Genomic DNA, 11,822 nt, shown 5'->3' with positions numbered 1-11,822 from the left:
GGCTGGGAAGCAGGTCCTCACCCACTATGCGACTGAGAGCATAAACCAGGGCCAGCACCCAGGCGGCCGGACCAGGATGCAGCCACGGGCACAGGCAGTAAGTTTGGGTGGATTGACAAGATATTTGCCATCTCAACCATTTAATGTCTCTGTTTCTGTGGCATCAATTACACACGACATGCTGTTCAAACATCGCCACTACTCGTCTCCCAATGTTCCTGTCACCCTAACAAACGCGGGGAGCACCTGCGGCATGCGGGTAAGCACCCAGGTCCCGTCACCCTAACAAACCCGGGGAGCACCTGCGGCATGAGGGTAAGCACCCAGGTCCCGTCACCCTAACAAACTCGAGGAGCACCTGCGGCATGCGGGTAAGCACCCAGGTCCTATCACCCTAACAAACCCAGGGAGCATCTGCGGCATGTGGGTAAGCACCCAGGTCCTGTCACCCTAACAAACCCAGGGAGCATCTGCGGCATGTGGGTAAGCACCCAGGTCCCGTCACCCTAACAGAAACTCGAGGAGCACCTGCGGCACGTGGGTAAGCACCCAGGTCCCATCACCCTAACAGAAACTCGAGGAGCATCTGCGGCATGTGGGTAAGCACCCAGGTCCCATCACCCTAACGGAAACTCGAGGAGCACCTGCGGCATGTGGGTAAGCACCCAGGTCCCGTCACCCTAACAAACGCGGGGGGTACCTGTGGCATGCGGGTAAGCACCCAGGGGCTAACTGAGAGATGGGAGGTTTGAACCCACCAGCCACTCCAAGGGAAACGTGGCAATCTGCTTCCTTCGAGAATGACAGACTTAGAAGCCCCCTGGGGCAGTCCCACTCTGTCCTCTAGGGCGCTGCCCTGGGAAGCACTAACTCTGGTCTCTACATCCACAGGAACACCCTTGGGCCAAGGGCCTGTCGCAGGTATTTCCTGTGAGCAGGCTCACACAGCGTGTGGCCGTCTGCCTGACCTCCTTCACTCAGCACAGCAGGTTCATCCACGGTACAGCGTGTATCAGGACCCCGCTCCTTTTCACCACTGACGAATATGCCAGCAAGAAACCTGAAACGCCTCCGAGTCCAGCGACAGAGGAGTGACCACGTGACTGGAGCCCTCATGGGAGGGGCAGCAGGCAGCCTGGGAGCGGTCAGCAGTAAACAGGTGTGTGCTTACGTAAGCATTTCCATAAACTTCCCAGGAGAGTAAGAGAAAACGACTCACACCAATAGGACAGTGGTGGTCCCTTCCCATGTGGGAGTCCCAGGTTCAATTCCCGGCCAGCACACCTCATGTGCAGCCACCGCGTCCGTCGTGCAGGCTTGAGTGTTGCCTGTGATGCTGGGCAGGCGTGAGTGGAGCTTCCAGACTAGGAGGGACTAGGACTAGGACTAGGCCTGGCATGGATCAGAGAGGTCCAAGCCCGCTGCACACTGTTGCGATAAGTCGGGGCTGACTCAATGGCAGCTGACGGCAGCGAATGGCGATGATTTGGGGGACTTGGGAGCTGGGTGGCAGGGACGGTTCTTGACCTGGAGACACTCCTGCCCTGTGTGAACCCCGTACAGTGAGCTGAGTCCTGCCTGGAGGCCCCACACAGGTTATAGGAACTCGGATCCTAAGGAGTCACTGCAGAGCTGACTCTGGCTTCCCACTGAAGAGGCCAACTCGGGTCTTGAGGCGCTGATGAGCCACCTCGAGGCTCAGACAGTTGCACCTGCAGCCCACGTGCTCCCACCCCACCCCAAGCCTGCAGTTCTGGGCGGCAACAGGCCGTGCACAGCTCACGGTTCCCAGCCCCTGTGCCTCCCTGTCTCACGTGGGTTTGTGTTCGTGCCACCTGTAAACACTTGTCACAAGTGGGCTGTGTGAGCAGAGTTTTCAGTGTGAGGACGTGGCCGTGAGGAAAGTGAAGGAGTGGTGGCAGCAGTGACACCCTGGGGCCTGTGGACAGCTGTACAAGTCACGCCAGCTCCAGAGACAGCTGGGCCTCCATAATGGAATGTGGTAGTGTGTTCAGGGCACGTGCAAAAATGTCCCCCATGGCCCAATGCTAGAAGGTTCTCAGGCCACACAGGACACAGCATCACAGGGAGACTATGCCCCAATAACCAAACCAAAACCACACTTACTGCCATCGAGTCGACCCCGACTCATAGCAAGCCCTCCTTGGGTTTCTGAGGTGGTATCACTACGGAAGTAGATTGCCCAATCTTCCTTCCGAGGAGTGGCTGGTGGGTTTGAACCACCAACCTTCTGGTTAGCAGTCAGATGCCTAAGGCACTACGCCACCAGACTTTAAAGCTGGGATGGGCAAACTATGGCCAAAACCATGCCTGCTGAGCACAAGTGAGTGTTGACATTTTACAGGGTGGTTACAGAGGGACACACGTACACGGCCCAGAAAAAGCCTAAAATGTTCACTTCGGCCCTTCCCAGAAAAGTGTGTCCAACTGCTTTACATCCCAAAGCAAGCACACACAGCCAAGTCACAGCTAACAAGGGAGGTCAGATGTAAGCAGGAAACCACCGAACAGCCCTGAAGAAACTAAACAGTATGAAAAAGGGACCAAGCAGAGGAGACAGAGCAATCAACAGCCAGACTGGAGGTGGCACGAGCCCTGTCGGTAACCACACGGACTACAAGTGCAGCAGTGCTTCAGCCCGGCCCACGCCCACCACACACATGGCAGGGCCGCACCACCGTGCTCCGTGGGGCCACAGCAGCTGATGGCCCAGGCCGGCCCACGCCCACCACACACACAGCAGGGCCGCACCACCGTGCCCCGCCACCACACACACAGCAGGGCCGCACCACCGTGCCCCGCCACCACACACACAGCAGGGCCGCACCACCGTGCCCCGCCACCACACACACAGCAGGGCCGCACCACCGTGCCCCGCCACCACACACACAGCAGGGCCGCACCACCGTGCCCCGCCACCACACACACAGCAGGGCCGCACCACCGTGCTCCGTGGGGCCACAGCGGCTGGTTTTCTGGAAGCAGCCGGCCAGGCCTTTATTCCTAGTCTGAGTCTGGAAGCTCCACTGAAACCTGCTCACCAGCACAGCAGCACACAGGCCTGCCTCCATGGACAGACGGGCAAGGGCAGTGCGTGAGGTGCACTGGCCGGGAAGAGAACCGGCGTCTCCATCACGGAAGGTGGGGATTCGACCACTGAGCCGTCAAAGCCTTCAAACACCCTGCATGCCGACTACGACAGACAGACAGTGTGGACAAAAATAAAGAAAACAGGCAACAAAACCTATTTTTCAAATTCCATGTATCAGTCCCTTTGTAAAAATGAATAACCGCCTCCATTTTACCAAAACATGGCTTTTCACAGCTGCCGCCTGCTCGCCGTGAGCTACCCACGTGGCAACAAGGCACTCATGGCAATGGGGAGGCCCCCGGGGCTGGGGTCGCAGCATTTCCCACTCTGAGGGCGGCTGAGGGGACGACGCACAACCACACTCCCACCGCCCCCACCACTGCGCACCCTCTCACACAACTTCCTCCCCCCGAAATGCTGAGGGAGGTGGGCCACTACACCCTCGGTTACGAGAAGACCTGCAGGGTCCACTGCCTCGGTCCCGGCATCGCAGGCTTACCCAGAATCCGAATGTGGGATGGGAGGTGGCTGTTGATCTTCTCCAGGATGTCCTCAATCAGCCACACCTTCAGGGACACGACCTGGCCTGCAGCAGACACACCCTGTGAGGAGCCAGAAGGGCCAAGGGGATGCACTCAGCGGGGCTCTCACCAGAGTGGCTCACAACACCGCTGGTGCCTATGGTGAACACACACTACTGCTCGCCCAGCGGCTGGGGGTTCAAGTCCACGCAGAGGCGTTTTGGAACAAAGGCTTGGCAGCCCTGTTCAGAAGGAGCCCTACAACGCCTGTTCTACTCTCACACGGGGTCACCTTGACTCAGGGGCAGCTGCAGGGCAGCCCTGTTCAGAAAAGTCTGCCACCGGGAACCCTACAGCACCCGTCCTACTCTCACATGGGGTTCCCTTGAGTCAGGGTTGGCTGCAGGGCAGCCCTGTTCAGAAAAGTCTGCCACTGGGCAATACAGTACTGCGTTGTTAGTGAAGGCAAACATGGCTAGACGGGTGCGCAGGCTGAACGATTAGGTCTGCCTATGAAGTGGGGAATGTATCCAAGAACATGTATATGGTTGGCAGACAATGGTCCTATAAGTTTACGTGAATGATCAGAATTCCCAGCTATATAGTAGAGCTGACAAGAGGCAAGGTTGTGGTCACTGCCTGGTCGCAGCCAGCTACCCAGAGGGACCGAGTAGTTGAACCTGTGGGCTTGGGACCATAGTTGCAGGGGACATCAACCTCAATTGGCATAACATACTATACAAAACATTGTTCTACCTCCTACCTTGGCGAATAGCAACTGGGATTCTTAAAAGCTAGCAAGCTGCCAACTAGATGCAACGATGGGTCTCTCGTCATCCAGAGCAAACAAGACAAGAATGAAGAAAACCAAAAATTCATGGAAACAGTTAGTCCCAGAGACTTGTACACCATCCGATCTGCAGCCTATACCACTATGAGACCAGAAGAACTAGATGGTGCCCGGCTACCACTGTCATCCACTTGGAAGGGGATCTATGTAGGAAATCCTTGATAAAGAGGGAGAACGATGTATAACAAAACTCAAAATCATTTGGAGAAAAAAAAAAGGGGGGGAGGACCAGGTTTGCTGGTCCAATAGATCCTGGTGGAACCACTAAAACTACGGCCCCTAGCTGCACTTCAGGCCTGGAATTATATCCACACCTATGGTTTCTGCCCAAAGAAAAGACAGGCATACAAGTTGAACATTTACCTGATACACTCCATGGAGAGAACAATCATGGGAGAAAGAAGGGCTGCTTATGCACAGGGAGACAGCTCAGGGGGCAGGAATGCATGAAGGGATGGACCTAGGGAAGAGGTAACTACGGGGAGGAAGTGGGAGGGCAGCTGTTGCATTGTAGTAAATTGTGGTCAATGTCGTGAGATAAAGTGTATGTGAACTACTGTATGGAAAGTGAATTTGCTCTGTAAACTTTCACCCAAATCACACACACACAAAAAAGTCTGCCACTGGGAACCCTACGGCGCCCGTTCTCTCACAGAGGGGTCACTATGAGTCGGGGTCGGCTGCAGGGCAGATGGCACAAATAGGTTCCGCTTTGCAGCTGCGAGTCCTGCCTCTAGGCGTGTAAGGGGGTGGGGGAAGCAGACGAGGACAAAGGCCCTGCACGAGGGCAGCGTGACAAGGCCCCGCAGAGGGGGGAGTGACAAGGCCCCGCAAAGTGGGGAATGACAAGGCCCCGCAGAGGGGAGCGCCACAAGGCCCCGCAGAGGGGAGCGCCACAAGGCCCCGCAGAGGGGAGCGCCACAAGGCCCCGCAGAGGGGAGTGGGGAGCGCGACAAGACGCACTAAAGCCCGAGACACACAGCAAGAACGTGAGGGCGCCGTGTCCCCTCACAGGAGGAAACCCAATCCTACTGCTGCAGGGCTCCCGCCGCATGGGAAAGGTGCACCGAAGGGACAGAGCTGAAAGTCAAGCAAGGATAAGGCGACTGTCAAAGTCACAGCTGTGAGTGCCTGGGGGACAGGCCAGGAGCCTGCAGGGAATAGGGAGCTGGCAACCTGGGTACACACACGGGTAGCGCACTTGACTCTACTGTCTGCCCAGGTACGTTCGTTCCTTCTTTCAGAGCAGGGTTTACCTGCGTGGACTCAGTAGTGACTTCTGGGGAGAGGTGTGATTCAGAAAGTGGCAGGTAACTGAGGGGGCGCCAGTCACATCCATCTCCTGATCCGACTGGCAATGCCCAGGGGTCACTGAGAACAGTCTGCCTCACTTACAGCTATCTACACCCACCCGTCCACGTGCCACACTGGTGGTATTTACAGGTTTTGAAAACACGTGCAAAGAGACTCTGGCACCACTCACGTCCCCACACAAGCCTCCCTCCAAGTGCGGTCAGAGCAACGGGGCCCTGCCCAGCCTGAGCGGTCTGAACATAACCGTACGGGGACAGCCAGTACGGGGGGGACACCAGACACGGCAACCACACGACCAGTGGTCCTGGATTAGATCAGGGGTCAGACAGGATCCCCACTGGCAGAAAGAAAACAGATGACAATGACCCGTCTCTAGTCACAGTGGACGTTAAAATGACAGGCACACGAGGGCTGGTCTCAGAACCACCCCTACTCCCCTAGCCGAGGGCGAGCTGAGGGCCGGTCTCAGAACCGTCCGTCCCGCTCCCTGAGCTGAGGGCTGGTCTCAGAACTGTCCCCGCTCCCAAGCTATTTTTCTACTGCCACGGAACAGCTGAGAGGCCAGACGGCTCTAAACAGCAGACCGAGAGCCAGAAAGGAGCCCGGCTCTGAGCCATCAGACAGAGTGGTCACTGCCAGCTGAAAGGGCCCTCGTGCACCACCCCACTGCCCATCTGTGGAACAGTTCATGCCTTACTCAGATTCCCAGGGGCCTTGGCCATAAGAGTTCCAGCTGACAGGATGCCTGGGACCCCCACTGGCCAGGTGGTGCCACACGGGGCCAGGCTCAGGAAGGAGCCAAACCACTTGAGGTTTGTAGGTTGCAGAAACAAAGCATACGCACTCGCTCTCGTTTTTCTGTCCACCACCCTGCCCCTATGGATTCCAGACCTGGCACGGGGCATGGAGTGACCACTCTGCACAGCCACCAAGCTGGCCAAGGACTGCACTGGGGACAAGTGGACCTGCCAGCACTGAGCCACCAGTCCCTGCAGCTAAGCGTGAAATGGGATCAAAAGACCAAGAGGCTGGCAGTGAGAACACATACTGGTTTCAGATTTAACAGTAAAAAAAAAAGTAACACACGCTTTGATTTTACGTATCGATTACAAGTTGAAACCAGGACATCTCAGATGCATACAGTTAATTAACGTGGACTGCTAAAAGTATGCTTACCTACTTCTTCAGTTTTGAAAAAGTCTAAAATCATAAGGGTGGCTGTCCACCCACGTGCAGCACTGGAATGGTAGGCGCCAACGCAGCAGGCAGGGGGCAGGATCCACGGCACCCTGTCCATCTGCGCACAGAGCCACAATGATGGGGGCTAACCTCACAGGGAGGGGACAGGGTCTGCAGCACCCCGTCCATCTGCACGCAGCACTGTAACGATGGGCACTAACTGCGCAGGGAGAAGGCAAGGACTGCAGCACCCTGTCGGTCTGTGCACAGAGCTGTAACAAAGGGCACTAACCCACAGGGAGGCGTACCTTGTCTGTCCGTGCACACCGCTGGAAAGACATCTTCTTCATGTCCTCACCGTGGCTCTCAGGGATGCAGCCCGACTGGACGAGGGCAGATACCAGGTCGTCCTCAATTGTCCTGAACTGTGAGGAGCCGACGTTCCTCTGAAAGCAGAAGGGTCGTCTGCTTTCTCTCTGTTCCATCCCAATGCCCCTCAGCTCCCCAGGCCTCCATGTCCAGAGCAGGAGCAGAGGCCTGCGCACACACCTGAAGGCAGGGACCTCAGGCAACATCACAAAGGGGGCTTCTCTCTCTCCCCGTGACATGGGGCCTGGAACTGCCAGTGCCTGAGGCTGAACCACAGCTCAGAAACCCCCACATGACAGCCAGGGGAGGACAGGGCAGGTACTTCCAGACCCCTCCTCATCTGAAGGCAGCCCCCACATTGGCTGCACCAGGCAGGTCCCCGTGTGGTAGCCTCAGAGACAAGGCAGGTTTAAAGAGGCCTAAAGGACGCTGAACAAGAACCAAGAGCTGACTGCATGAGGGGCCAACAGGACAGTCTGTCTACACAGGACCAAACTGGGGGTGACCGTGGGCCTGGGAGGATTCCAAAGGGGTCCTGCTGCGATAGACCTCACTCCCTTCGCTTCTAACACAGCTGTGTCGCCTCTGCAGATACATAAAGGACAAGTGGTGCTTTCCCTCCTGAGCACCACCACCAGTGTGTGTCACCTGGTGCCCGTCAGGCCTCTAAGGTGGGCACTTGGATCAACTCAGCTGACCCCAGAGGCTGGGGGTCTGAGTCCACCCAGAGGCCCTCTGACCAAGCAGCCATCGAAAACCCGACACCACAGATGTCTTCAGACACACACAGGGGCACTGTGAGTCAGCAGCATTTCGCAGTAAGGGGTGGTGGTGATGCCCATCCCAAGGAGAGGAAACGGGCACAGGCTGACTCAGTCCCTTGTCCAAGGTCACTGGCAGACCTCTGAGCCCGGCTGTGAGCTGTCTTATGTTGAGGGGCTCTGAGGGACAACTTTGAACGGCTGCCGGTTCTGCAGATGTCCCTGTCAGGCTCCCTCCTGGCCACACCCTGCTCACCTGCATGCCATGGTAGCCCTTCCCCGAGTAGGCCAGGAGCAGCACCACCTTCCGCTTGGGCAGCTTTCGGGGCTGCCCGTCGTCCTCGCCGCTCTTAAGCTTCTTGGTCTTTTGCTCAGATTCCTCCCAGACCCTGGCTCTGCCCTGCCAGCTCCGGGCCTTCCTGTCCTGCTCCTCGTTGGCCCCCGCGGGGACGGGGGTCTTCACGCTCTGGGCCATGGGGCTGCAAGGACAGGGGGAGGGTGTGAGCGAGGACACGGCAGCACCCAGCCAGGACGGTGGTGGCGCTGGGGACCGGGGACGGCTGCAGGTAGCAGGGGAGGCCGATCGCAGCCCAGCAGTCCCTGGGGCCCCCGCAGAGCGGCAGCGCGGGCCTCGGCTGCCCGCCTGGTAGACACGAGCACGCAGGGTTCACCCCCGCAGCTGTCAGAGAACCGGGGGGCTGGCGTGCGTGTCAGGGGCTGGGCACTGCGCCCGCATGCATTGCGCGCCACGGGGTCCCCACACGCGGGCATCGGTACCAGAGGCGGCGCGGTCCCAGGCGCAGGCTCCGGGTCCCGCAGGCTCTCCACAGGGCCGCGACCACCACCCGCAGACGAGGGACGCCCATGCGCCGGCGGGGGGCGCGGGGACGCGCCCGACCCCTGACCTCTCCGGGCCCGACGCCACAGCCCCGCCCTTCCCCAACTTGGACCACCTGCTGAGGCCCTCCGCCCTCGGCGTCCCCGGGGCGCTCACAGTGTCCCCAGCGAACGCACGCCAGCCCCCTGACCCCGGCGCTGACCTCCCACGGCCCCGCCTCCTCCTCGCCTCCACCCCACCGCCCAACCGGGCTGGCTTTCTCGCGGGAGTACCGACACCCCGGGAGCCCCGTCGGGACGAGGAGAGCACGCCCCGCGCGGCCCCACTCACGACGCTGCGTACTGAACCGAAGCCGGACCACGTGGGCGAAGGCGGAAGTAGAGCTGGCGCGGGACGGCGGCCGAGCGAGGACAGAAGTCCTGTAGCTGGCGAAGGGGCGGGACCCCGCTCTCGGCAGACGCTGGCGGCACCGAGGCCCTGCGAGACTGGCTCGGGCGGGGCCGGGAGGGCTGCGAGAGTGGTTCGGGCGGGGCTCTGCTCGCGGCCACAAGCACCAAGGTTCTCAGAGGATTGTGGCCTGAAGGTGTGGGGTTGGGGCGGGCATAGCTTGCCTGGGCGTGGTTTAGGCGGGTGGGCGGGGCTTTCTTCAGCACGGACTCGCGGCCAAGTGGGGTGGGGATTGAGGGGGCGTGGTTTGCGCGGGGTAGGCCGGGGCTCTTGCAGCATCCTGGAACCTCATTGTAACATCTGAGGCTGTGAATGCACCTATGCAGAAGTTCTGCAGCTCGCGGGATGGCTCATCCGCCCTCTGCAGCCTAGGGAGGAGCACCGACCCCTTCGTGTATCCCCACGGCCCGTCTGACCCTCTGCTTCCGTCTTGTGAGAACACTGTGATGATATTGGGTGCACTCAGTCCAGGCTCGTCTTGCCACCTCCAGATCCTTAATGGAATCCCATTGGCAGAGCCTCTTTTGCCCTGTGGAGTCACATGCTTGCAGGCTCCAGGAACTAGGGTGTCGACAGCTTGGCGGCCATTATTCCAGAGGTTTAAGTCCAGTGAGGGAGTGAGTTTTGCAGAGGTCCGGGGTAGGGATGAACATTCCTGGGGCAATGAGTGCATTGGCCTTGAGGCAGAAGGGTCCCTGCAGTCCCACGGGGCAGGAGTCCACCGGACCAGGGGGACATGCTACCTGAAGTCTGCAGAGATAAACCCCAAGGAAAGCAGGCAGCAAGGGAGGGCGAGTAGGAAGAAATGGCAGCCTGGACATTCCAGTGCCACAATGGTTGTAGCCCTAGTTTTGGCCTCTATTTTATGGTTAAGGCATTCAGCTGCTAGCCAAAAGGTCAGTGGTTCGAACACACCAGCCACTCAGGAGAAAGGTGAGGCAGTCTGCTTCTGCAAAGATTTCCACCTTTGGAAATCCTATAGGGCAGTTCTACTCTGACTCTGTCCTATAGAGTCGCTGTCTTGGCATTGATTCAATGGCAGTGGCTTTTGGTTTCAGATTTTAAAAACCAAAGGAATCTCTCTTGCCCTCCCACCCTCTGGTGGGCAGCACCCATGGGTGCCAAGCCTGCAGCCCCCCCTCTCACTGCATGTGGCCCCAGGGACAGACAGCAGCTCTGAGCACATCTTTGTACCTAGTCAACGGGGCTCCACTTTTTCCGGTGTGAAGAGAAACACTCGGTGTTGATGGTGGAACAGGCCCTCAGGGCCACAAACTTCCACGGACATTCCCTTCCGCTTCCTCTAAGATGTCACTGCTCTGTGGACTTCGGCTGCTCAAACTGCACAAAGTGCTTTTTTTTGAGTAATTCAATCAGTTTAACTTATGAAAATACAGTTTAAAAAATGCAATCCCTACGACTCAGTCACACACAGTGAAGAAAAGCGGGCACAGGACCTTAAGACATTTCTCCAAAGAGCAACAAACGACGTGTGAAAAGGTATCTGGCGTCATTAGCTATGGAGAGATGCCACTTCACCCCACGAGCATGCCTATCACCCAAAAGAAGAAAACAGAAAATAACAAGTGTTGGTGAGGCCAGGGAGAAACTCGAACGGATAGCAGCGCTGGTGAGAGTGAACACGTGCTGCTGTGGCGGCCTGGTGGCCGGCCCCAAGGAAGCTACATTCTACCCCCCGTTGCTGTAGATCCAGACCTGAAAGCCGGAGTGTCCACAGTGGCCCCAGGCCCCTCCGCACTCAGCGTGTGCGCCTCTCTGCTGGGATAGGGGTAGGGGCAGGCAGGGCTCAGGAGTGACCCCACCCCGTACACACGGGGAAGTGCTGCAGGAAGGAAGTGGCCCAGGCCGACCTAGTGGGGGCAGCGCATCAGACGGGAAGGGAAGAGAGACGGATGCTGGAGGTCAGCAGCCATCGACCACACGCTGGCAACACCAAGTCAACAATTGCAAAGGTTTATTTCCGTCAACAGGTATGACACAATTTAAAGCAAAAGAGGAAAAACACACAACGTCTGTGTTCAAGAGACCGGGACCCGAGAGCACACGGGCCGCGCGGCCGAGGCGCCGGCCAAGCACACGGCTGTAATAAATACACGTCCTCAGACGCTCTTCTCTGTAAACACACCACATGCAGCTGGGCAGTCGCCAGCCCGGGGGCAGAGGCAAGTCAGGCTTCCCTTCTAGGCTGAGCACAGCAGCACCATTTCAAGTATTGGAAAGAAAAGAGAGATGTGTCTACAGGTACACTCTGCACATCAGGGTGCAGCCTTCGCACCCAGGGCTGTGGGAGCCAGGGGACTCAGGCAGAGCTGAGCAGTCAGGCCAGGAGGCCCTGACCCTGGATGGCAAGCCTTCCCGCACCAGGGTCCCGGCTCCAGAGCAAAGCCCAGCCAGAGGGACGGGCTCCTTG

General features: G+C 58.3%; 1 protein-coding gene across 1 annotated transcript in view; it reads right to left on the bottom strand.

The window, feature by feature from the left end:
* The window catches only part of PUS1 (pseudouridine synthase 1), a 26,365-nt gene extending 17,393 nt beyond the window's left edge, over positions 1 to 8,972 (bottom strand). The window contains exons 1-4 of the mRNA XM_007955053.2: positions 8,884 to 8,972; positions 8,363 to 8,585; positions 7,285 to 7,422; positions 3,612 to 3,714 (exon numbers count right to left, since the gene is read on the bottom strand). Coding sequence (XP_007953244.2) covers positions 3,612 to 3,714; positions 7,285 to 7,422; positions 8,363 to 8,585; positions 8,884 to 8,972 — 553 coding nt within the window. The remainder of the gene's footprint in view (positions 1 to 3,611; positions 3,715 to 7,284; positions 7,423 to 8,362; positions 8,586 to 8,883) is intronic.
* Positions 8,973 to 11,822: the final 2,850 nt, after the last annotated feature.

This window comes from Orycteropus afer, unplaced genomic scaffold, assembly GCF_000298275.1.
Source record: "Orycteropus afer afer isolate SDZICR_OR568_19922 unplaced genomic scaffold, OryAfe1.0 scaffold00489, whole genome shotgun sequence".
NCBI classification, from domain to species: domain Eukaryota; kingdom Metazoa; phylum Chordata; class Mammalia; order Tubulidentata; family Orycteropodidae; genus Orycteropus; species Orycteropus afer.
The sequence above is the reverse complement of the archived record's forward strand: the minus strand, read 5'-3'. Positions and strand labels throughout refer to the sequence as shown.